We start from the raw sequence: 27,575 nt of genomic DNA, 5'->3' as shown, positions 1-27,575 counted from the left end.
ACGGTCGCCCTCAACTGCAGCATTTCCCAGACGCGTTACCTGGTCTCCAGCTCTTGCGATGCGTCCGCAACGCATCTGACGGCCGGGGGACCCCTGTAGCGGACGCTGGACGACGACAACGACGACAACGATGGCCACGCGCGTGGAGCACCCGCTTCTCAGTTCTACCGGCGCGGCCATGGAGATAGGCCACCGTCACCGCCTCTCCGTGGCATACCATCATCGCCGGTCGGGACTCATGTAGAGGAATACCACCGTCCTCTACAAGGAGTACTGGATTGCTCTGGCGACGGAATCTCTGGACTCTGCGTGTCCCTGTCCGGTAGCAGCGGAAGCGGTCCCGTAGCGTCGTCGTCCCTGCTCTGACGTTCTAGCCGAACCAGGCTTCTCCGATTTCTTCGCAGCATACCCGCTGTCGTAACCACTACATATGACCTCGGAGAGCCTTCTGTGCTTTCACTTCGGGCCCAGACCCTGTCTCCTTGCTGCAGGTCCAGCAGTGGCCTTGCCCTGTGCCTCTTGTTATAGTCTCTCCTCTGTGTCTCCTTCCTGGCAGCTTTTTTGGATATCGCACGCTGGTTGAGCTTATTCGGCCGCAGCGTCGCGGGAAGTACTGGCGCTCTGTTTTGAAGACGTCGTCCCATGAGCAGTTCGCTCCGGCTATATCCCGTGTTTCCAGGCGTACTCCTGTACTCCAGTAACGCTAGGTAAGGATCGTCGGCTTTTTCCAAGAGTCGCTTTACTGTCTCCACCATGCGCTCGTGCCTGGGGATACAATGGACTACTCGTTACGTGCCGAAAGCCGTAAGTGTCCGCGAAACGCCTGAAGTCTTTTGAGGAAAATTGCGGGTCCTTATCCGACACCAAACTATCCGGTATCCCATGGCGTGCAAAAACACTTTTGAGGCGATCGATGGTGCCGGAAAATGTCGCACTTGGCAGCAGCGAAATCTCGGGGTACTTTGAACGGTAGTCGACAGCAAGTAGGTAGGTGCTCTTCCTGAAGTCGAACAAGTCGACTCTTACCATTTGTCGCGGAAGTGTTGGCGTTTCCGAAGGAAGCAACGGATCGGCCGGTTGTTCCCTGTGCTGTGCACACTCCTCACAGGTCTTTACTGCCCTTGCTAGCTCTGCTGACAACCCTGGCCACCATACAGTTTCCCTGGCTAGTGTCCTGCACCTGACGATCCCTTGGTGCCCATCGTGCAAGGAATCGAGGACCTCTGCTCGCAATTTCTCGGGAACGATTATTCTAATGCCGAAAGCAAGAATTCCTGCATGGACTGTGATGCCTGCTTGATCCTTCCAGCACAGACGAAGCTCCAGCGATTCGACAACCAGTGTGGCCACCCAGTGGCGCAGTATTAACTGTTGGCAAACGTTGTCTTCCTTTTGGACATCTTGAATATGTCGAAGCAGCAAAGGTACGTTGCGAATGCCCATCATTGCTCCGCTTGCGAAGCTTTCCACTTCGGTAACAGTGAGGCTGTCGCTATCTGCGACGTTCGGCTGAGGTGCTGTTGAGAGTGCGTCAGCGATGACCAGGCTCTTTCCTGGCACGTAGACTACGCTGTAGTTAAATCGCATGAGGCGCAACCGGAACCTTTGAATGCGCGGCGGAAGTGGATCTACTGGCGAGTTCCCCAACAGCGTTACAAGAGGACGGTGGTCAGTTTCGAACGTTGCGTGAAGGCCTGTGAGGATATCTTGGAAACGCTCAGCTGCCCACGTCACTGCCAACGCCTCCACCTCGATCTGAACGTAGTTTTTCTCAGTATCCGAAAGCGACCAAGATGCGAAGGGTACTGGGCGCCTATCACCAGACGGCTGCCCTTGCAACAGAACGGCTCCCAGCCCATAGGATGAGGCGTCAGCTGAGACAATGGTGGGAAACTTTGGGTTGTACTTCGCCATACAAGTAGACGAGCTGACCATCTTATTAAGTTCCTCGAGCACTTTATCTTGTTCATGACCCCAGTGCCATTCTGTGTTTTTCTTCAGAAGGTTACGAGGAGCCCTCGTTTTCTCAGCCAAATTGGGGAGGAACCTTGACAGATGATTTAACATGACAAGAATTCTTCTAACGCCAGCTACGTCTGACGGCGGTTTCAAGTGTCTTATTGCTTCCACTTTCTTCGCATCAGGACGAATCCCGTCCTTGCTGATTCTGTAGCCCAGAAATGTCACTTCACCGACGCCGAACATGCACTTCTCCCGATTCAGTGTGATGCCCGCAGTTCGTATGCGCTGCAGTACTTGCTTCGGACGCTTGTCTTGTTCCGCCTTGTCCTTGCCATAGACCAAGACGTCATCCATGAGATTTGCAACCCCTTGTAGCCCATCAAGATCATCTTCTTACATTCGCTTTTAAAAATATTCTGGAGCCGATGTAAATCCAAACGGCAGCCTCGTGAAGCAGTAGCGACCAAACGGCGTAATAAACGTCGTTAGTTCCTGGCAGCTCGGAGCCAACGTGATCTGATGAAATTCCGAATTTGCATCAAGTTTCGAAAAAGCTGTCTCCTCGCCCAGCATAGACAGGAGACATAGGGACCTATGTCTCCTTCACGCTGGGTAGGATGTATCCCTCAGGCATGACGCTCGCGTTCAACTTCGTCATGTCGACGCAGATCCCGACGTCTCCAGACGGCTTCAACACTGGAACAATTCCAGCCCACCAGGACGTTGGGCCTTGTACTGGACGGATAATTCCAGCTCTTCCTGGACACCTGCCCTCATTGGTATCGGAATCCGTCTGGGCGCAATCAGTGGCATTCCCAGTAGCGCGCCTCGCAATGGTTCTACGACGTAGAATTCCTCCTCGCAGTACCCGTCCTTCCAGCGGACTTCGGCTGTGAACTTTCCAACTGCGTTGAGCGTCTTACCGCTTGGTCCATGAAGAAGCTGATCAGAAGTCTAACTTGGAAAGGATGCCAGCGAACGTAATTGGCAATACCGAAACGTCAGCGCGCGTGTCTATCTTCGCTGAAATTGGTATTCCATTGACGGTGATCTCTGCATACAGCGAACAGAGGCAGCGAACAGTTGCCCATTCGTGGAACCCAGCTCTCGCCTTCCGATCTGTTTTGGTTTCGGTGTGTCTACCAACGTCATGATGACATCTCTCGGGTAGAGGTTTATTGCCAACTGAGGGAATGATCACGGAGAAGTTATTTCATATAATCAAAGCACGCTCGAGAGGCCGGTTTTTCGGAAGCTGTCACCTAGCTGTATTAGCAACTGTACAGTAGGCTCTAGGGAATGCAAGGACACCACGTTTACAATGTACTACACTGGGTTCTGAAAAAAACTGGCAAAAAAGTATTTTTCTCTGCATACCTTGACGAACTTTGCTTTTCAAGAGACAGCGCTCCGAGAAACGCAACCTCGTTGTTTTCTTCCAGTGCAGAAATATATTTTCATCTTATCCCTGACTGGCACACTCGAGCGAAGTACCCGTGCTTGTTGCATGAATAACACTTGGAGTTTCTTGCTGGACATGTGGGTTTCTTGTGCCACGTGCCACCGCAGTAAGCCCAATTCTGTGGGTGGTCTTGGGGTTTACCTCGTGCGAGGCTCTTTGCTTGTGGGACTTCTTGTACCTGAACTTCTGCACCGCGTCTACGTTCGGCGTCTCGTGATTTCTTTCCTCTGGCGTATTTTGACGACGGAGTTCTTCCTGCTGACGGCGCACAGTCTCTCGTTTTCGAGCCAGGTTCAATGCTGAAGATAAAGTGGCTTTGGCGCCCATCTGTAGGCTCTCGGAGAGAGACTTATCCCGTAGACCTAACATAAATCGGTCTCGAACCATCCGCTCCTTCAGCGTTTCAAAGTCACATCTTTACCCCAAGGTCCTGAGCGCAGTGGGGAACTGATCCACTGACAAACCCTGTTCATGGACTCGCGAGTGGAAGCATACGCTTTCATATACCAGGTTCTTCACCTACGTGAAATGCTCGACGAATTTGTGTTTCACGCCGTCGTAATTCTTCTGTTGCTCTTTGCTGAGTTCGAAAGTATTGAATATTTTCCTGGCTTCTCGTTCCATCGTATACAGAAGCGTGCGCACTTGCGCCTCGCCGCTGCGTTCGTTGAAGTCCGACGCGTACCGGTAGGCTTCGTAGTGTTCTATCCACTCGGGCCACTGTGAAGCGCTGTCGGAGCTGAATGGCGATGATTGCCGCAGCGAGAACCCACACTGCACCCCGGGTGTTGTCGATGATTCGCCGTTCCCTTGAGCCATATCCCTTCAAGGCTGCGTGGCGTCGTAACACTAAATTTCTGACACCATGTAGTGTCCGCTATGCTCCATTCAGCCGCAGTCAATCACTCTGCATACGCTCTCGTGCCGGATACAAAAAAAAAACACACGTTGATTTCCTCGTCTTCGTTTACGTACCTCGTCTGGCGAGCATGCGTACATCGTCAACAAACCATATTACCATTTGTATTAACACCACAATTGGCGCGCTTTATGTCGAGGGAAACTGATATATCGATTCGCCGATGTGCACGAGCATGTTGGACTGTAGAAACGAGGTCGAGAACTGGATCCAGGAAGCTTCGGGGGGACGAAAGCCTGCCATTTCGTGAGAGAACGCACCTTGCTTTTCGGGTCACCAGTCGAGACGATGTCAAACCATTCTCTCCATCAGTTTTCCCACACAGCTTGTAATTTACCACGCCTGTGCACGAGTGGAAATCTGCATCAGAGACTCGGAAACGTTCGATGCAGAACCTCGCCTTTTTTTCTCTTTTTCTTTTTTCAGCTCCTCTATCACTAGCCCTTTCTCAGCTTCGACCTTGTACAATTTCTGCTTTACTTCATGAAGCTCTGTTCTTGGCATTTCTATTTCATTGTTTATGCAGTTGGCAGTCCTTTCAAACAGTGAACTGCAGTGTGTATCACTGTACTTGATAAGCACATCACTTTCACATATGCAATATGAATCCTCACTCATAGTGTCGAGTACACTAGTACTGCCACGAGAATGACTGTTCTAATGCAGTGCTTCTGGTGGTACGCAAGCAAGAACGTTCGCAGGCTTCCTTGCTTTCAGAGCTTTTTGGAATACAAACAAGGATGGCACGGCACTGTCACGCAGGATATGTAAGCCACTGGTCACACTGGGAAGGAAATCTGCTCCTTTGAAGTGCTTCGAGGAGACGACTGTTGATTTTGTGACATTGAAATGCTTTCCTTCGTCCCGTCTTACCGCTAGAATCCACTTGTTGTAAACATCAGTCTGTGTTGGGAAGCGACGAAATGACACCTCAAACACATTAGAGACATCCAACTGTAGAAACAACAGCATTTAATGCCGGTATTAGCGGTTCCGAGACATAGTCATAAAACAAGCAAAACAAGAAGAACTTTATTACGGGATGATGGATGGGGTGTTTCATCGCCGGGGGTGATACTCTGCCCCATTGCTGGTGGTGATGCGGGAAATGAAATAATGAACCCCTTCACAATAAGGATCGAAGTTCTGTGGTGTCCAGGAAGGTGAAGAGAGCCTTGAGGGCAGAGCGTTGGTGTGCTGGATGTGGCCAGGGACCAACCAATTTTGTGAGAGAGGGGGCGGGAGTCTAGCTCGTTGAAAGATGTGGAGAGTACGATTCGGGAAGGTTGGTAGTGTGGGCAATGGTCAAGAACTTCAACAGCGCCGCAGTGGCCGCAGTGGGGAGAATGGGGCTAGAATGTCAGTGGTCCGTTGGCCGGTAGCTAGACAAGCCACGAGGCGCCGAAGTACGGACCGACGGTCTCCTCTCAGCAGTGCAATACGCGTCCGTCTCCGAGACGAGGGGGCTGCGTCGGCGGCGCTGTCAGCCTGTTCATTGACTTTGACACCGCAATGGGCCATATCCGTTCACATGAGCAACAGCTATCTTCGTCGTCGTCTGTACGTGAGAGATCAGTAGATATCAGCGCCTAGTTACTTGTGAATACGTACATTTCCTCAGTTTTCGTCTTTTGATGCTCTTTGCTTACAAAGCGGCACAGCAGTGTGTTGGTACCTTCACTGTTGAGATACACAACGCTCAGACCTTCGCAAGAAAGATGACCGCGTCCCTTTAAATGAGTCCCACATCTGATTTGAAAGGAAGAAAGCTTGCTTTTTTTTTTTGGAGAAAATGTTCCTTCCTGCGAGGTGTAGCCTCTTTGCGTGCAAACTTCTAACAGTGGACGACAAACCGTGTACACATGACTCACGCCTTTCAGGCATTCCCCAGGCAGACATTGCGCGGCTTGATTCCTCTAGTTGGGAAGAGAGGGCGCCTCATTTCGCATATTTTCTATTCCCATGGTCTATTGCACGAAGAGTCTCTTGATTACCTGGATCCTATCTGGCGATTCTAGACTGCGATCCTGATAACTTGCATCCAGCTGTAAAATTTATCCCATCGCAATTAACTGAAGTCCCTACCCGCCGGCTCCATGGTGACTTTTCGCTATGCCCTGCCTTGACAACCCTGTCCTCCAAGAAAGACGACCTCTGACAGCACAAGACACGGGGGAGTGATGCCGAAATAGCCTGACGTTGCAAGCCGCACATGAGTGAGTACCGTCATGACTATAGTAAAAAAAAGGCAGGAAGGAGACTCTTGAAAAGCTCAACGTGAAATATGTGCAGAGAATGATACTGTTGAGACTGAAATGTACCAGACACACTAATACGGAGCCATACCAATATAGTCGATCACAGGTGGACTTGTAAATTTTTACCCGCATAGAGTTGTTACCCGCATCTTTCTCTTTCGTTGATTCTCCTTTAACCCTAACCTCTACATGAGAAAGATTACCATGTGGACACTGATGACACCTACCGCCGACTGTTCACATCTTGCAGCGTTCTCCAGGCTAGGACCTACTCAGCCTTTATTGCTCTGAGCTTTCCCCAGACCGTCGGGTCGCGCTCACGTTCACGAAATTGTGTCTTTAGTTGGACTACTGTGAAGTCACTGTTCAAAACCATAGGTGGATTCGGTCAGTCCTTGCCAATTCCACTGTGAGAACTACTATGTGCAGGAGTCGTTTTGTGGTGAGAAGTGTCTCTGATACCAGGCATAGATTCATCGTGAGCGTGTTTCCGTTCACATATTTTATGGAGCAGGCTAAGAGATGGTTCCACTGAAGGGGCACCTCTGTCTGTGATGATATTCTCATCCAGATCATTGTGATTGGGTCGAACCGTTTGAATAAAAATTACGCAAGCGCTTCCTGTCTTCTCTCTTAAGAGGGCATACCAGTATAGGAGCAACTCCGATGCTCGATTTTCCACACACTAGATGGCGCCACGCTCGCCATACCCTTGTAACACCGTTTGCATCCGACCACAAAATAATCCCCATTGTGCACAATTAAGGTGGCGAGTTTTTAGGCTAAAGGCACATCCCCCCCCCCCGCCCCTCCGCTTCTTTGTTGAGAGGTAAAGCGTCGGAGTTTCAGACGAGAAGGTCCGCTGTTCGATTCGGGAAACTCAAGTCTATTTGATTACCTCCAATTGTTACGTGACTGCTTTGTTATTTTTATTTTGTTGTTATATATTTATGCTAGATTTATTGTTTTCACAAGTCGCTGGTGTCTGTACTGACTGATTATGGCATTTTTAGTTGCTCTTCGTGTTGCAGTACTAGTGAATACTTACTATATATCCCGGCGTACAAATGTGATCGAATAGTATGGATGGAAATATGGGCAATACACACACAGATGGTATTATAAACGAAGGTTGCGAGCACTGAGCCTGATCACTAGCCGACTGCTAACTGAAGAAATTCGGAAATGACAACGGAAAGGTTACTTCATATGCTATCAAAGCTCGCCCGAGATGTCGGTACCTCGGAGGCTCTCAACTGTATAACAGCTGTATAACTGTATATTAGGCTATAAACATTGCCTGCACACCGCGCTTACAATGCCGATCTGGAAAATGTGATGCTCGATATTTTTCCTGCACTCACTTACACGCAATTTACCTTGATAATACCTATATTCTTCATGTAACAATGACATTTTGGGATATATGTTTCTGGTAAGTAAATATTACCAGATATATGAATTCATTCTCAAAGCGTTAGTGCAAGATACTTTTCAAAATCTCCGTCGCCAAATAAACTGCTTATTATTACCCAGAAACTCCAGCAATATATTTCAGAGATTCATTGTTACCCTCTTTTCCCTTCATTTTCTTCCGCATTACACCAGCCCAGAAAAATGACGTCAGTGGAGAATCCCCAATGATAGGGACTTTCTCTTTTGTTTTGGCTGATCGCCCTCGTTTAGCGAGCCGTACAAAGGAAGAGGGGTAAAGGCTTTGTGTCGTCTCACACGACACCAGCCAGGGGAGATATGAAAAGGTCGAACCTCGGGGCTCAGAGCGGGAGTCGCGATATTTCCAACGGAGACTGTTTACTTACTTGTTTTTTGGTCGCCAAAAAGAACGATGCGAAAAATAATAAATGGACATAGAGTATTAAAACAATAATAACGGTCACTTGGCAACATAAGAGGTTTTTGTTTCAGTGTAAAAAAAGTGCAGTTTCACCTCCTTGTGCAGTTCGACCTCCTGCATGTGGAACAAGAATATATGTCTTGTTCTTTCCTTTTGTAAAAGAACGCCTGGAGCGCAAGTTTTTCCTCCAGATTTCGTCGTGCTAGAAGCTGAGAGCTCAGTGAAATCAATCCCAAATTGAAAATCTGTAATTCGGTCGTGGAAAGAGCTGAAGAACGCACCTTGTCATCCTAGTTTTGCGTATTTTAAGCAAATCACTATTCTTTTAGGGCAACACAGACACAGATGGAATTACAAATTGGGGTTTCCAGAGATGAATCTGAGAGTTTGTCAATAGACCACTACCTGTTTGTAAACAAATGACGTCATAATGTTTGACAGCGCCACGAGTTTGGTAGAATTGAACTACGTTCAATGCTAGTGGCGAACAAGGTCGCGCCCGAAAGCCACGGTCTTGAGGGGATTATGATGGTCTCTGAAAAGGCCGCGACCATCGGTCCTACTTTTCTTTCAATAGGAGGCAGCGAACAGTTGCCCATTCGTGGAACCCAGCTCTCGCCTTCCGATCTGTTTTGGTTTCGGTGTGTCTACCAACGTCATGATGACATCTCTCGGGTAGAGGTTTATTGCCAACTGAGGGAATGATCACGGAGAAGTTATTTCATATAATCAAAGCTCGCTCGAGAGGCCGGTTTTTCGGAAGCTGTCACCTAGCTGTATTAGCAACTGTACAGTAGGCTCTAGGGAATGCAAGGACACCACGTTTACAATGTGTTACACTGGGTTCTGAAAAAAAACTGGCAAAAAGGTATTTTTTCCTGCGTCCGTTCCCACCCCAAACCCTGGAATACAGCCATAATTAGGCAGCAATTTGCCTTCATACTACATCTTTTATTCATACCAAAATAACATTTTGAGATACGTAAGTGTACTTGCGGAACCGGGACGTTAGTGTAAAATACTTTAATTCTCATAGAGTTTACCCAGTCCATCCACTCAATCAACCTAAATAAATGCATTACATGCAGCCTGAACACTTCAAGAAGAAAGAAAGAAAGAGTCGGAATCTCGTAAAGATCCTTGAACTCTATCTTGATATATAGATGGACAAGATAACATGAAAGGAACTTGACGCGCGAGAAGGTTCCGGAGCCCAAATTCCGTTTCATAACGCGCTGATTATTCTATCTGTTCTTGACGTCTACTAACCTGCTTGAACTCTTCTGACCTCAGAACTTTTGCATGAATGTGGAGATGTGATCTTCACAGCACTACCTCTACGGTGGCCGAGCGGATGTACTATCCCCATCAGTTACGACGCACCCGCGTGTGTGATATCTCATTTGCTTGTGTCATGTGTGTGCGCGAGGGTGTATGCCTCATCTTTTCCATCGTCATCCCACACGTACAGGGTGTCCCGAAAAACGTATAATTGAATTTTAATAGAAAAACTACGCCACATAGGATAATGTGGTCAACGACATTTGTTCTTACTAGGTTACTGCCACATCCGGATGTGTATGTTATGTAACCTAAGTTCAATTATGAAAATTTTTGCCAACTGAACTCGGAAATTTGACAAGGAAAAGTAACTTTTTCACCCCACCAATGTGAAGAGCATGCCCAATTTACTCAAATTAATGATGATTGACAGGGATATTGAGGAGCTATCGTATCAGAAAAAACAGCGGGAAATCATGCTCAACCGAGCTGGCAGAGGATAGCGCGCTACGAATTGTTCAGCGAAATCATTGTCCGTCCGACAAAAGTAGGTTGGAAATCCAGCTCACACCGGCTTGGTAGAAACAGATAACACAGACCTTATCGCGTCCGACTTCGACTGGGACAATACTTTCCCTCTCCCACTTTTTCTACTATCACTCTGCGGGCTGGGTTTCCAACCTCCTTTCGTCGGACTGACAGCGATTGCGCTCGCGCGTTGTACTCAAGTGCCCCGAGACGCATGATGTTCGGCTATTTTTCCCGATAGGATAGATCCTGAAATATTTCTGTCAATTACCATGAATTTGAGCAAATTCGACACGCTCTTCATGTTGGGGGTTAAAGAAGTGACGTTTACTTGGCAAATTTCATACTTCACTCCGCAAATAATTACATAATTAACGTTAGGTTACATGACATGCCCATCAGGAGGTGGCAAAACATAGTAAGAACAAATGCCGTTGACCGCATGATTTTAGGTGGCATAGGTTTTTTATTAGAATTCAATGACACGTTTTCTGAGGCATCCTGTATATTAATCCACATGCACTGAGCTTGGGTACCGCAATTGTTGCGGTGAATCGCCTCATCCCATTGATTGATTCATACAGTAGTTGTTGTTATTGCGCTGAAATTTCAGTAGTTTATATTGAGCGACGCCTTGGTTTCACAGGGTCCATCACAGTACACTAGACAAGAAGGGGGTGCGGACAATCGCTCACTGGCTTTCCACTTATATCGCGATTTTATTTCGCGTTTTTATATTTTGTGATTTTATTTCACATTTATGGCTCCCATATACATTTTTATGTTAGCTGAACTTCTTTTTTCAGCTTTCTAAAGTTGCCTCCAATACATCTAGGAAATCCACCAGCGAAGAGAGTGAGGCGAGAGGTCAGACACTTGCAGGCAGGCATGAACATAGAAATCTTATGGGTGAGAGATTTCTATGCGCCTGAAGCGTCAGGACTACCTGCGTCACCAATATGTTCCAAGACACATAGACGGCGTTGGAGATGCATCGGCTTCCTAATCCATAACGATGATGAAAATAAACACCTCGTGGTTCATAGAAATAAGAGCTGCAAGCCATTGAATGAGGAACACAAAAGCGGTTACCTTCGCTGCACCACTTGTACTGTGCGGATTGTGTCTATTCTTTCTGTTCCACTCTCGCTCTATATTAATTTAGCGGAGTACAGACGACGCGGTAAGATTAGGAAGCGATTCTCCACATCAACTAAATCTTGACTATGACAGGCGGTGATTAACCAGGGGTGGTTCTCCATGACTCTGCTACCTTCTAGGTATTCCTGGGAGATATGTTGGTAAAATGGTACCTGCGTCCTTTTTATAAAAGAAAGCACTACAGAATAGTGAGCAAAATGGCGCATTACCTTCTGTATTCGTACCAACGAAATAGATATGTTCACTGGGCGGTGATGCTATATCGTATTTCCCTATTGTAGGTCAGACATAGATTTTGCAGTTGTTCTTTCATACTTTGGATGTCGACGAAGATTATCTACAGCAGAAGCGAAGTTGTAAGGGCATAAAACAATAACGAAATGGGTGTACGGCTTTTTTTGTCCATAAACATCGACACAGAAAAGCTACTACTAATCTACCAAGAAAACTACTAGCATCCAGCGAAAGATATCACTAGCGGACTAGGGCAACGAATTACATCGTTTTTATGTTGCTCACTAAAAGGAATTTCAACAAATCTGGAGAGCAAATGATAACACTCGGTCGGCTGTGATCTGCTTCATCGGCTATCTGCAACTAGTGTCTCTGTATTTTTGGCAGCACAGGCACCTGCGGGACTAGTTACCGTCCATATAACCAGGCAGCATTTTTTTCTGGGACCATTATTTTTCTTCCTGGGACATTTTTTCCTACACCCCGTGAATTTCGAGATCGGGGATTTCGCAATCGGGGATGTCGAGGTCCTCCCGAAAACTTAATAAGGTTGGAACAGATTGAGGCGTGCACTCTTATCGAAAAGAAACGGCGAACTATTATTGTGGGAGGTGAGGGCAGCATTTCTAAGCATTTCAGCATTACGAACATTACAGGACCGTCCTGTTGAACGTTACTGGAATCGCTGTAAAGCCCGGCTTGGACTAACACGAAATACGACAGATTCTCGTTAGGCTTATGAAACAGTTCAAACAGCTGACTGAGTAGGCGAAAAATTGAAGCAGCATAATCGGACAAATTGACGTTTCATGTGAAGCTTATAAATTCGTCTCACTTCTCTTTACGCGCACCATGCGCACAGAGAGAAAAAAAGAGGAGGGTTGTTGGTCTCAGTGTGCTTTCTTTTTACATTACACGGGCCACGACTATGCAGGCTCAGAGGACAATCCCTTTCCGAGCAGCTGGGCAACCTTTTGTACTGGAGTCCAAGGCCATGCCGTAAGTCAGTGGGCCATGAAAGTAAAGGGGAGGGAGAGAGATGATAGAGGAACCAGCCACCTCTAGGTAGTGCGCACCTGCGCATCGCGCATTCGGCGATACTGCCAAGTGCAGCTTTCACTATGCAACACCAGGTGGCGACATGGTTCACACAGCGTTTAGTGGCAGAGTAGAGGATCTTAATTTTTACGGTTTTGCGTGAAAGATGAAAATCGTAGTTACGTCATTTTGGTATCTATGGTTTCCTGAAACATTTTTAGTCGGTTCTGACCAACGGTTCGTCCCTGCTCGAAGTAGGAATAGAAAAATACGTCTTGAAAGGGAGGCCACGAAAGCAATGAATTTTTATCATCTTTACAAGACCATCATCAATAAAATAAAGCAAACCTCGTAGTTCTGGACCTCAGAACCAACCGATCACGGCTTCCTCTTTCCAATAAGACTGTCAGCGTTAATATACGTCGATTAGTTTTCGAGATGTATCATATATCGCACTCCATAGAATATACATGGGGACGGAGAGCTGTTACGCCCTTATGGACAGACGAGATGTGAGGCAGTTGAGGCGCAAACACTTCGAGCACTGAGCTCGAATCGTACTCACGTGGTGGCGGAGGACCGGACTTCCTCCTCCTCACTACAGTAGCCTTCCCCTCAGAAACAGCGGGGTCGCCAGAGGATACGCGCTTGGGTAGTCTTGTAGGAGATCTGGGGTATGGGCTGACGGTGTCGTCCAATCTTGTATGGGAAAGACCTCGAGCTATCGGGTGTATTAGTCGATTCGATGCACGTTAGCATGCAGCGGTTACTGTTTGATGGAGGTAATGGGCCAACGATGTCAAGATGGATGTGGTCTTAGCGGCAGTTCGGCAGCGGGAACGAGCATAGATGCGAAACAGTGTGCCTGTGCACCTTGGCACGTTGGCAAAAAAGGCAAGTATTGGCCCAGTAACGTACATCCGTGTTTATAGACGGCCAAACATAGCGCGCCGAGATAAGACGTTGTGTCGCTTTGATTCCGGTGTGCGAGAGGTGATGAAGGGCCGAGAACACTGGACGCCGCAAACACGCTGGTAAAAAAGGTTGTTCTGTGCCTCTTGAAGTGTCGCACTACACAAGGCCTTGAACTCCGGGAAAACGTATTTGCTGCCGCACTAGTGACGAGCCATTGAATAGGACCATCCCATTCAATGGCTTGTCATCCTGGATACGTTGCACATCACGGTCGGCGGCTTGACGTAGGCCGATGACGTCGGCTGCTTGATGTAGGGCGCGTGGATATCCGACTGAGCATATCAGGAGGTATGTTGTCGACTCCTTTGATGTGTTCGAGGCTTGCGTTGACCTCAGCCACATAAGGGAGGTGTAGAATTTAGTAGGGAGAGCAGCGAGAGCTGCCAGAGTTAAAAGCGGAGACGAGAGGCTTGTTGTCCGTGAAAATGACGAAGGACTTGTCCTCAACATGATACCTGAAGTGCTTGACAGCCATGAAGGCGGGAGGGAGTTCGCGGCCGAGAGCACTATATCTCTCTTCTGATCGTGACAACTTATTTGAATAAAAGGCCATAGGTTACCAGTGACCTGCTAAGTGCTGTTGGAGAACGGCGCCTACAGCATGACACGACGCATTGATCATGAGAGAGGTGGAGGCGTCGTTGACAGGGAGGCTCAAAGTTGTTGCTGATGCCAGAGCCTGTTTCGCTTCCTGGAAGGCGTTTGTATCCGGTATCCGGGGACCACGACACGTTGTTGGCTTGGGCTGCTTGAAGAGATTTTCAAGCGGTCGAAGAATGACCGCACAGTGGAGGACGAAAGGGCGATAAAAGTTCACCATGCATAGGAAACGGCGGAGCTCGGCCACTGATGCGGGCAAGGGAAAGCTAATTTTCTTGTCAACCTTGCTCGAGCTTGCTCGAGAGAAGAGTGATGCCCTGGGCGTCAACCCGATGACCGACAAATTCCAAGGCGGAAACCTCAAACTCACACATGTGAGCGTTGACCATCAATCCGTGGTCGGACAGACATTGAAACAAAACGCTCATTAAATCGATTTTGGTGAAGATGGTTGCTCTGGAGAGGAGTGCAGTAAAGTCCGAGATGTTCAGAAGAGAATAGGGATCAGGAGTGGTTGCAAGATTTAACACGCGGTGGTTGCCGCATGGCCTCCAGTCACCGGTCTTCTTGGGGACAATATGAAGAGGCGATGCCCAGGTACTGCAGGATGGCCGAACGATACCAACAGCGAGCATCTGAACGAACTCGTTGCGTGCTATTGCTAGTGTTTCCGGACTCAGGCGGCTTGTTTTGGGGGAAACGGGTTGGCCGTGTGTGACTGTGGGTGAACGAGGGGTTGTTTGACAGGCCGAGTCCGGCCGCACGGTGCAGTGACAGACGGGAAGTGAAGCAGAACTGCGGTGAAACTATTGTCAGGTGGCCGTGGGTTCGCCACACCAGAAGGTGCCACACGTGTGGAAACGCCATTGACAGTAAGGCCCGTGAGGCGATCAAACAGGCGCTCTCCTGCTACGTGTATCAGGATGTTGTTTTGACTGAAGAAACCATTGCCGAGTATGCAATGCCTTGTCTCGGCGACTAGGAACACCAAGTGGGAATCCTGGCAAAAACCAAAATTGAAAGCCAATGAACGGCGGTAGTATATAGGGATTCGAGTGCCGTTTACTGCCGTTAGGATAACGGATGTTTCAAATAAATCCCCGGGCTAAAAATTTGCGAACGTTATTTTTTCTGTCCGATGTCGCCTACAAGCTCCACACCGTGAGAATCAGAAGGAGACGTTCATTATTTAAATGAAAATTAAAATCAGTTTCGTAAAAACATCACTCCTAAAGCAGTGCGCTGTTTGCATTAAAATGGGTACAGCCCTCTTGGGACCTTCAGTGGACACCAACTAGAGAAAAATCAGCCACCGAAACGGGTCATATGTTGCTGTAATTAATTGCTTTTGGTTTAGATATTTTGTCGTGGCTGGTTGCGGTGAAGCGCAGATGGACATAATTCATTGCTGGTAGGACATAATTCATTGGCGGATAAGGAAGTGGAAGATCGCGCTTTTGACCAGCCGCGACAAAAATATGTAAACTGAAACCAATTAATTACTGCAACAATTGACCCGATTCGGGGGAAGATTTTTCTCTAAAACGTGTCCACTGAAAGAACACTGAAACAAAGTTCGTCGATTGGTGCACCGTTCGCGAATTATTTAGCCCGGGGATTCAACTGAAACACCTGGTATAAGCGAGGTACAACTTGGGACAAAAGTTTACGGAACACCGGGGTGGCGCTTTCTCCATCGCAGCGACACTCTAGCAGCGAACAGGAGCGGACAGACATACTGAGAGTTGGATAGAATAGCCGGTCACCCGTTTCTTATTCGATATCTTCCTGATAGGTAGCAGGAGGCCACTCCGATGAAGAAATACGCCATTGCCGGGTTCCGTAACCTTTTGTCCAGAGCTGTACGTCGTGTGTCTTGCAGAATAGCGGGGAGAACATTAACCGCCGCTCCGGTGTCGACGCGAAAATTTTGTTTACCACAGCAGCTTTTGATGAAGATGAGGCGACTGTGATGACTGGTGGACTCGAGATTGGTGGTCGCCACTAGTAATCACCTGTGACGTTTCCCCTGCCAAACACAGGGCGATTCACAGCGACGCGCTCGGCGGGCAAACGCAACAGAGATGGCGTTCCGAGATGGTAGCGCGGTCGGAAATCAGTTTTCACAGCGGTGTTCGTCCGAGCGAAGAGAAGAGGCCCAGTAACGGGAAACGAAACACTCCAACATGTCGTCTATGCGGCGCATCTCGGTACGCAGGCTTACGAGGTGGAAAGTATCCGACGGCGGCGTGCAAGCCTGCTTAGCATGCATGGTGGAGCTTCTTTGTGGGATGTGAGGGTCGCGATTGTCTGCAGGGGCAGATTGATAGACCAGCCGGCGTCTGCATAGAACTCTATGTTCTTGTCCTCGCAGATTGACAATGCCGACATGCCCGCGCCGTCCGTGACAGAGAGGGCTAACTGGCCTGCAGGAGGAAGCTTGGACAGGAAGAGCTTTTGGGAAAGCTTCTGGTCAAAAGGGGCGTTGCCAAGGACTTCTTGCATTTGCCGAAGGAGGTGAGAAGGCTTTCAGTCCCCATGGCTTCCGTGGATATGAGCTCGTCGGGTCACAGCGGTGTTAAGAGTGCTAAATGGGTCTTCAGCGGAGGAAGCGGTCAGAACAACCGGAACTCACAACCGGTCAGAACAACCGGAACGGAAGGTGGACGTCGTTCGGCAGCAGAGATAAAACGTGGTGAAACTTTGCAACTGACGAAGTGATGCAGCCCAAAGCGGACTGTGATCCGGCCTGCTGAAACCATATATCTGGCCGCGTGCGTATGAACAGTGGCAAGCGTATCGGAAAGTGTGCGGCCGACGCCGCGGCCGCGGACTGAACACTGGTAGGGGAGGTTGTGCACCGTCAGCTTCCTGCATGAGGTGGAGCCGGGCGAAACGTTCGGGTAACCAGTATGGACAGACAAGACGTAAGGCGGTTGAGGCGCAAACACTTTGCGCCTCAACTGGTGGTGGTGGTGGTGGTGATAGGGCTTGCCGTTGTCGGCCTCACGTATGTGGGCAACGTCACGACTGACGCCCTGGGGGAATGTGCGTCCTGGGCCGACTTCTAAGGCCACCTCAACTGCCTTATGTATGGTATATGGTGCACTTGGACCACTGAGCTCGAACCTTTATTCACGTGGTGCCGGAGCACCGGGCTTCTTCGTCCTCTCCACACCGTCTTAAGTTCCGCTTTCATCCGCCGGCATACGATGAGGTCTGTAACTTCGCAAGCGCGAAAGGCTGGTCTTTCTCCTCGGTAATACAATGCCCTCAGGTGGTTCATTCCTCAGTGATGGTCGAGTTCAGTTACCCTTCTGGATCTGACTATAGTATCGGGTGTCGCACCTAATATATTTTGATAGCGTTTTTTTTTTTTTTTTGGTGGGGGAGGGGGGACTCCACTCTGCACAGATGTTGTAAGGCATTCACGAAAGACACCACAGTTTGTGAATGAAAGTACACCGGTAGCTGGTGTGAGGAACTGTGTGTCTTGCGTGATAGGCTGAGGAAGTAATCCTGTGGTGTCAGCGTAGGCAGCACACGACGTGTGCCCAACTATGTCTGCCGAGCACAATAACCGAGTCAAATATATTGAGTGAGGTGGGGGATCACATATACGGTGTTCTCAAGTATTAGATAGGCACATGCGACAATTCTCCAATGGATCCAACAGTGAGGTACACCCTTCTCCTCTCACACGTTCGTCCACATTCCGATGCGCTGCGGTGAGCGTTAAGAATACCCGGCACAGGCATGGGGGCTACCTCTGAATCATGTAACAGTTGTAGTTGACTTGCAGGGACCATGACAGGACGAAGGTGCTTCTCGAGAAGCGGACCAAACGTTTCTTAAGCTCATGGTTTTTCCTTGAAGAAGTGTTGTCCGTACACTTCTCTCCAATGTGGCCAACTTACGCCTAATGCTGCTCAAATACTCTCGCTGAACTCGGAAAATTTATTTTCTCAATTAATAAGCATAGTTACTGGTTTAAAATAAAAATCGTATACTGTAGTTCAGTGGGTCTTCAGTGAAAAGGCGCTATCAAAACTGAAGTGCTAGTCATCCATACTCACACACATTTCTTACTATCTGAACGTAATTCCTACAGACTAGTCTCACACCTTAGACCAGGGGTCCCAAACTCGAATGGAGACGTTGGCCGCACTGACCTTGGACCACATCATAGAGGGCTACACCGAAAAGAAATTACGGTAGATACCACAAAATACACTAATACACAATTAAATACAAATATGCACAAAAAAGAACCGGCGTACACTTAATGTGGAGCTGGACAGTATGTGCAGGTGACGTGTGACGGTGTGTGTCACTACTTAAAGGCTCCACTTTAACACACAAGAGCAATAAATATGCTGTCTTTCCAAACCGGGTACTTAAAATATGAACAGAAAACTCGATGGAGGTGCGCACTTCTGGACAAACGACTATGACGATGTACAGGAGCACTGGATAATTATCTCTTATTTACACACTGTACTGTTACGCAACAATACAGTGTGTGAATAGGATATCAAGTGTCTTTTTTTTTCGCCTTTTACAGCGGCAGTAGTCAACGAGAAGGTCTCGGAAAATCACTGTGGCTGTGTCACAAAACTCACTCTCGCTTTCGGTTTTGACCGGTTGAGTTTTGACATACCCAAAGATGGGTACGTTGTCCCAGAAAGTGTCCGGTTCTTTCAGCGTTTCCTGTCCCAGTTTTGTCCCGATTTTAATAATATGTTTGTCCCGCTAATCCTAGTTCTACATATCATCACTCACTTCACAGATCACAAGGCAGCACTCGTCACTCAAAAGTAGCTGCGCACGTATCAGCAATAAGACTGTTAACATCCGCACGCAACGGCTACCACTGAGATTTGCGTTACACAATCGTAGCTGTGCTGTACTTTTTTCTTTCAGGTTCAAACGGTGAGCAACGGTGCCAGTGATAACAGGTTCGATTGGGAAAAAGAACTAGATAAATCAGAGAGGAACAGTTAGCTGAATACTGAGAGCGAATAGCTACGTGTTTTACTCGGAGAAAAACTGTTCCCGGTAACAACACTGCAAAGGATACTGCCCCGAGGACCGATACTGTTGGGCGCACTGTGTTTGTTCCTTTGCGTTCTAGGGAGAACTGGAAACGATGTACTCTAGGTCTACCTTCCTTGGGAACACGATAGGTATTATTCCGTTATTCCCTCCATGGTCCGCGTACTAAACATGTTTATGCGCTACACATAAACCCTTTTTCTAAAGCCTTTTTTCTAACAGCCTTGAAATTAAAGCCTTTTTTGTTATGTTACAGGGAGAACTGGAGACGATGTACTCTATGTCTACCTTCCTTGGGAGCACGATAAGTATTATTTCGTTATTCCCTGCATGGTCGGTGTACTAAACATGTTTATGCGCTACACATGAATGTTAAGCGTTCAGTACGGCTTACCTAAGACAACGATGGTGATTAACAGGTGAATAAGGTAAGCCATCTCTTTGCACTCAACAAGAACCTGTGTTTTCACTCTCCTCGTCATATGACGTTCACTTCCAAAATGACACTTCTTAGTTTGACGAGAAACATTCACACTTCATTTTCAGTGATGCATGACAAAGAGGCACGTGGCGTTCGTCTGTGTGATAACCTTTACCCGCCGACATCCGCTCGAACTCCGACATCTTAATGCGCACACGCAGGAATAATAGTGCAGCTTGCATATAGGAGAACTGACATGTACATCCTCTATGCGATTTGAAGTGCGGAAGCATTCTGAAATCTGTTCCACGCTTTCACGGTATTAACGCTTAAACGCGTATAACGGTGTTGAGAGATTTGCTTTCTTTTTTACATTTTAGTAAGATGGAAAATAAATTAACACATACAAAAAGGTCAGGTAGCCTCTGTGTACTATGCAATGAGCATGACGTGTCATTTATCGTTGTTCGGAACCATGTTTCATTCATCAAGCACTGAAGTACTGGAAACATCAGGAGCATCACGAAAAATATTTTTGGTGTGCGGTGTATTGACGCTGCGCAACCAAATTTACAAAAAGCACTCGCAGAAAGCAAATTGGAACTGACAACACGAAAACATCGTGTGAAGTCGGCAGAATTCCGTCTGTTAAGGAAAAGGAAGAAGGGGGTGCTCGCGCACGCCTTCACTCATTGTACAGTAGTTCTAATCATCTGTTCATTAAACCCTGTTCTGTTCCCATCTCTGGCGCTTCCTCAACAAATGGTGCCGAAACCCGGCCTGAGCCCGCGGGAGGTTCTTCGCCCAGGAAAAGAATCAGGAGGACCACTTCAGGCCAGAGATATGATGGAACAGAAGTTGCTTCTCGTGAAGAGAACCTGCACCCGTCGGAGGTTGACTGCGATACTCAGCGAGGTCGAACAAGTCATTGCAGAATCACACAACAGTTCGGACCACGTCAGTCACTGTGAGGTGCTGTTACAAAGGATTAGGACGTTCTCCACGAGCCTTGCGGACATCGAGAGCAGACTAAATACTCTGTTTACAGTTCAAGAAGCAGAAACGGAGTTAGATGCAGCGTTGGAATGGCAAGACCGCATATTTCAAGTCATTTGCCTTTTGAAGAAGAAACTCGCCCACCATGCGGGAGTGACGTCCAGAACGGCGACTTCGGGATCGACAGCGGCCAATCGGATTTGGGGGCTACAGGGTTACGCTTCACTACTCAGGTTTGATGGCCGCCACGAATCATGGCGAGAATTTTGGAGCCGGTTCGAGGCACTAGTCCACAGCAATAGGTGCTTGACCATCGCAGAGAACATGTCGTACTTGGTAACTGTGCTCATCGGGGAGGCCGCAACGTTCATAAAGGGTCTTCAGCTCACCGATACCACGTACGCCACAGCGGTCAAGGTGCTGGAGGACAAGTATGGGAATCCGGACACGCTGCCATCAGTTGTCACACTTGACTCAGAACTTAAGGGTCAAATCACAGAACCTGAAGCACCGGTAGACGCTCCGCAAGCAACAATAGGTCTGACAGCAACGTCATCAGGTGTACCTCTGCAGGGACTTCCATTAACTGGACTTGACGAGGAACGTGCACCAGGACGCATCAGCCCAGCAGAGGACAGGTTGGCTGCGGAGACGACGACGGAGAAATCACCAGTTACTCTATTTGCAGATGCTGAGAACACACTTTCTCCACCTGAAGACGTGCTTCACAGTGAGAGGTCACTTACAGATGTTGAACAGAGGAAGGAGCTTGCACTGACGGCGTCGCTTGTTGAGACGCAGCGCTGGACTAGGGAGAGCCATAGTACTACGGAAGCGCTGCAACGTATACTGGAGGAGGCAACATGGAGCAACAGCTGGACTTTCGAAACACGTAGCAGCTCAACTTCGCATGGTACCGTTCCTCTAACCATTGAAGCAGGTAGCACTGTCATACATACGGTGGCTGATGATAAACCTTCCGGGGCTTCTGCAACAGAGACCGTACAGGGTAGAGACAATAAGGTCACAGGCGCGTCAGCACAACCTGTGTTGGAAGCTGTTGTTCGTCGCTTGCTTCCCACCCCTCTGGACACAGTACAGGAAGAAGCAATGGAACAAAGGCAGGTTGTGAAGCACGACGATAAGTTTGGACATTCTCGGGAGACACGGGCAGCGCCGCATGCATCACCAAAGAGCCGATCGTACGATACGCCAGAGTTGACAGGAAAGATCACAGGAAATACAGTGCACGGAATTGTATCAGCCATGTATGTGCCAGCAAAGGCCAACGACGATCAGAGTACGTTGGATAAGAAGCCGGAACGGAGTCTCACTACATATGGGCCTCACAGACTGGGAAATAGCGAAGCTGCGGAACTACAGAAATCAGCAGTCGAGCATGCACGTCAGGAAGACGGAGCATTATCGGGGTGTCAGCACGTGGTTGTTCCACCCGTGGCTGCTGGCAACAAGGACATCAGAAATGACGTCACCGGATCGGACGACACGGCGGGGAAAAACAGAGAGCACGTAACAGCCACATGGGACCCTGGCGGAGAGAAGGAACCCCGCAGCGAGACTATACACGCACCAGCACCGGCGTCGATCGTGGACGCTAACAATCTTGTTACGACCTAGACGCCAGGCTCACTGTCGGGTGTCCCTGCACGTGTCGTTCATCATCGATCGTCAGTACAAAGTCGAGACCACCTCATCAAGTCGCGGGCCGGAGTGTTAAGGAAAAGGAAGAAGGGGGTGCTCGCGCACGCCTTCACTCATTGTACAGTAGTTCTAATCATCTGTTATTAAACCCTGTTCTGTTCCCATCTCTGGCGCTTCCTCAACACCGTCTTTTCTCTATTCTCTCCGCACGCAGTTCTGCAACACGAAAAGACAAGAGACACCAAGAGACAAAAGCCTGAACACTTGAGCCAGGTCACGTAACAATCAAGAGCCCAACAATCACGATCGTGCTTTCGGCGGCCGTAGCTATATAGAGACGAGCCGCTATTAGCCGTATGAGCAGCCACTGCTAGCCACAGAAGGCCTGTGTTTCGTCATCAGCTATTGGGTGATTTCATTTGTCGGCGTGTGGAGGTGTGAGAGGAGGCGTTAAACGGACTCTGCCCAGAAGTTCGACAAATATTTCGTTTGCATCTATTACGAAGGTATAATATGCCTCCAAGCCACACGCGAAATATTTTGGCTGTGCGCGGCGGCAAAGTTTGCCAAACAGGGAGCTGAAAACCGGCTTCGCTTTTCCTCCTCAACTTGCGCAATCGGGGTCAAAATCTAGCCTCTTTGTAGTGGGCATTAGAGTCACTAAATAAGCTACGCTTATTTAGTGACTCTAGTGGTCATACGCTAATTTCCGTGTGCGTGACGAAAGCACGAGGTCCACGTTTCATTGGGCGCCCGGACCAGAAGTTCTGTTGTCAGTGAGTTTGTGAGAGCGCCGGCATCCGTCCGGAAAGCGATCTTCAATATGGACGTCGAAGGAAGAAATGCGGAGACTTCGAGCCCGGAACTTCTTTCTGACCTTTCTGCGATCGAGAAGAAAATTCTGCGTGCTGAACAGCTCGGTAGGCTTTCGAAACGTCGCCGATGCCGCAAATGCGAGACGAAGGTAGAGCTCTGCGAACATCGGTCACAGATGAAGCAAACAGCATGAGTCGCCTGTCTTCGACAGACAGGTAAGCGATGAGCTTTTTAACGCACACTGTGATCGAACATGTAAACGTTCTCTGAAATTTCGTGTTCTGATATTTAGTGCGCACTTGCTGTTCATGGTGCCGGTGTGGCTGGTGTGTCATAATGCCGAAGGAGATCGAATGCTTGTGCTGCAAGGAGCTAGAAAACACTGCCGAATGACTGCAGTATGAGTGCATTACAACCCACGAAGATTTCCAACTTCTATGCTTCAATATGACTGTCCTGAAGGTCGCATATTGAACTCCGTGGGCAGCGCGAACCTATGAGCGACTATATTCACAAGTAAGTCACATGTGTCCTTGTCGAACGATGTTAAAATTCGGGCGCCCAAAACTGGTTTGGTCCTGCATTAAAGTCGTTAAAAACTCCAGTACAGGGCGCAGCACATAGAAAGAGTATACAGTACACAACTCTGAACTGGAGAAAACCAATATAGGCATATTTGTAATTGTCAGTGTGCTGTGTCCTGAGTCACGTTTTTATGTATTGCCCTGTGCATAAGGTTTTAGCGTAGGTTTTTAGCGATATTGAGTGTTCTTGATTGTCGATTCAGTGAAAAGTAAAACAATGTTGGTTTCTAAAAGAACACAGCATGTGTAGTAACGTACAGGGTGTGGGCAGGTAAACTGCAGTTGCTCTCAGGTACATGTAGCAATGACACTACACACACACTGTACTGTAACTGGTTACCTATTTGCCTAAACTATATTTTATGTACATCTGTGTAGACGATGCAGATACACTGCGTATCGCCAGTTTGCAAGGTGAGTATGGCACAAGCTCTGGAAAAACAAGAGCATGGTCATCCCAGCCTGTGCAATGAAGGGGGTCTGGCAAGCCTTTCCCACAGAAAATGCCACAGGCTTCAAGTACCCAAGATCCTAACTGGAGGTACCTCTTCGCACAGCTCGTCTATCGCATTTAAAATAATTCAGCGCCTGTATTTAGGATGATTTGTAGCTCCCAGGATGATGCATGGTTCATGAGTTCAATATGTTGTGTTGTGTTTCAACACAACATATTGAACTCATGAACCATGCATCATCCTGAGAGTCATCCTTTTTAATGAGTCTTGCGGAACGATAGATGAGCACTCCTTTCGTGACATTGTGTACCATTGCTACAGTGAACAATTTCTTGAGCAAGACTGATGAACGAACGAAAAACAGAGTCTGTCTTCCAAATATGTATGTTCCTTGTAACTTCCGTATCTGTTAAGTCAGCGTTTCCCAAACTTTTGGCGGTGACGGACCCCGGGAAGCGATGAGAACAAATTCACGAACCCCCCCCCCCCCCACACACACACACAAATATACCGTGATACGCGCTGTACGTGCGAGTTTTCCGCTTACATTCTTCTGCGCTCCGGCTGCACGAGACACCCTCGTCGACACTGTTTGCGGCAGCGTGTGCTCTCTTCACTGTCTCCAGCCAACGTTTCGTTAGGCTGACGGTCCCCCTTTATATTTATGAAGACAAAGGCCACGCACACGCAGCAACTATCTGAATATGGACTGGACGCAGCTCCGACCTTGAGGTAAGCGCCCTCCGTGGCAAAAAGCAGAGTTCGTGCCTGGTGGCGCAGAAGACACCGATTAACCGCTTGCAACGCAATTGCATGTTTGTCTGCTCCGTTTCGAGCCAAGATAACACACTGCTACGCCATTCCGTACTTTTTCTTCGATGGTGCACTGCTTGTCAACTCTCAAGATTGATAATACCAAACAGAGGTATCATCTGTAGTGCCACCATCGCTGCAAGAGGTCCGCAGGCTGCCAAATATAGAATGCGCTAAACACAGGAACACTCTCAGTCAGTTCGAACCCGAAGCAAAACGATATGACGCACTGTATTTCCCATGCTAGCCAGTGCATAACCAGTAACCTCGTCATCCGCTGCGTGCTTTCGATACAGCGTCAGAAACGATTCCGGACTGGTTTCTTCTTGTTTGTATGTGTATGACGCGGACAAACGTGCATTGCAGGACTTTTCTATCAGAAATTAGAAGCTAGCCGTTGAAGCATGCTTGTAGCAATTTTGGAAGTTCTGGGTGTTTGGAAATCGGGCAGCATGTACGAGCGCGTGTTTGTGGGGACGAAAATCCTCACTGAAATGTGAGAGATGGTCGCGGACCCCCACGGACACTCTCGCGGACCCCCAGGGGTCCGCGGACCACACTTTGGGAAACGCTGTGTTAAGTGACCCGTGTTGATGTCCCCCCTCATGTAATGCCTGCAAGGGCCTTTGAGATATATTCATAAATAAATAAATATCAAAACGGGAAAACGATGTAACTCCTATCCTCTCTTTGTGTGAATGATACATAAACATTCTCAGAAGATTTGTACATAGTCACACTTCGCCTCATTTTGCCTAGAGCCTAGTTCCACCTCTTACATCATCTCCACATCTTCAATCTCCAAAGCAGTACAAGGCTAAAGTAATCAGCTACTACATAAAAACAAGGAGGGGGAGGAAAACAAAAGCTGGCACATCTAAAATTCGAAGAAACCCTGGTGCTTTCACGGGGCTGCTCACGGCTCAGTCCTGGATCAGATCCGGATGGAAAACAGCTTTTCTGGGCCTCAGTGATAGATTCCCTTGATTGTGCTGACTGTGAGGCACAACTCATTGGCTTGGTGGCAAGTGGGCTTGCATCTGATAGTACGATTTGGAATAAAGGGAGCAAGGAACATCTGTCTACGGTCTTAAGAATGATATCAACATTATCTGTCAAGGTATAGCATTTCATGTTGCTTTCAGTAAGTACAACACTCCTCATAGCAGTTACCATTCTTGTTGGGAAAGCATGCTGAAGTTAGCTTAAGCAGTGCATCCAAAACTGTGAATCAGGTTCACCCTTCTCCACCCTTCTTAGTTGCCCTAGCAAAAGCAAGTATGTAATGCTGTACACCATATCTGATGCTAGCACACTAATTGCTTTGAGTGTTCTCAGGCTTCTGAAATGGAGCTACCTTTTACATACGCTGTGCCATGTCGGCAAGAACATAAATCAGACTGCCTTTATTTTTTTTTAATTGGGCCTTCAGTGCTTCATGTGACTGCAAGAATGGCATCCCCTAAACAATAGACAATGAGAATGATTTCTGCAATCTATTCAGCTTTGTAAAACAACTTTATTTAAAAATATATTCCAAAAGCCGGGTGACGACCTCATACTGTAGCGTCCTTTACTGCAAACACCGCTCAACACAATGATTAAAAACAGAGCGTAAACGTTTTGTCGCCTATCCGTGTGGCATCATCAGTACAACAGAGGCCAAAGACGAGCACATCAGCCTATTTAAGAGGGCATCATACACATCTGATAGGGGGCCACGGTTTGTATTACAGGCTGAAGCATCACGCCTGATAAAGCAGGATTCTAAGAACTTTCTAGGGCCCCATCGCTAGTCATGTGCAAAGGTTACTGCACCATCAAAATATATGCCCCTTGGGACAGCAATGGTAGACTAATTCAGTCCTGGTTAGTTAAGCTAAGCATTAGTAGCCCTGGCAACGTCCGTTGTTTGCTCTTTTAGTCTTGTCCCACGTCTTTTGTCTATATCGCCAATGTAGGTTGCATCACATTCTATGCACTCAACTTGATATGCACAGTCAAAATGCCTGATGGGCACAGTGCCCTCCAAATAGCGTATGAAATAGGTTGGATGAAAGGAATGCGCACCACCGATTTGACTCCTTTGATGTTGTTTTTGATTGTTCTCTGTTGTAGGGGTGATGCCACCTGGATAGGCAATGAAACGTTTACTCTCTTTATTCTTAATTGTTGTGTTAAGCCGGTGTTCTCAGTAAAGGATTTTAAATTATGAACTTTGTTTGAATGATGATTAGTGGCGAGCTTCATACCCTGGGCCACTATAACAATTGCTTGTTGTAGTGTGGCGAAATGGAATAACGAGCTTTGTAAACAATGTACTTGGCAACATATTTATTTATCTCTCATAGGTTGAAGAACCCAGTGTGGGATTACATAACGGAGGGACATGTAATCATACAAGACCGATCACCAAAAGGCCATGCTTTTGACTAGATTAAAATGTGAAGCGATTGTAACATAACAAATGCTGCATGGTGGCGATATGATAGGTTCTCCT

General features: G+C 47.9%; 1 protein-coding gene across 1 annotated transcript in view; it reads right to left on the bottom strand.

The window, feature by feature from the left end:
- Positions 1-19,800, bottom strand: part of LOC135376012 (uncharacterized) — a 225,637-nt gene extending 205,837 nt beyond the window's left edge. Inside the window, exon 1 of the mRNA XM_064608629.1 lies at positions 19,723-19,800. Coding sequence (XP_064464699.1) covers positions 19,723-19,765 — 43 coding nt within the window. The 5' untranslated portion in view covers positions 19,766-19,800. The remainder of the gene's footprint in view (positions 1-19,722) is intronic.
- Positions 19,801-27,575: the final 7,775 nt, after the last annotated feature.

The sequence above is a fragment of the Ornithodoros turicata genome, unplaced genomic scaffold (genome assembly GCF_037126465.1).
Source record: "Ornithodoros turicata isolate Travis unplaced genomic scaffold, ASM3712646v1 ctg00000969.1, whole genome shotgun sequence".
In the NCBI taxonomy this organism is placed as follows: Eukaryota; Metazoa; Arthropoda; class Arachnida; order Ixodida; family Argasidae; genus Ornithodoros; species Ornithodoros turicata.
This window is presented reverse-complemented; position numbering and strand designations above follow the sequence as displayed.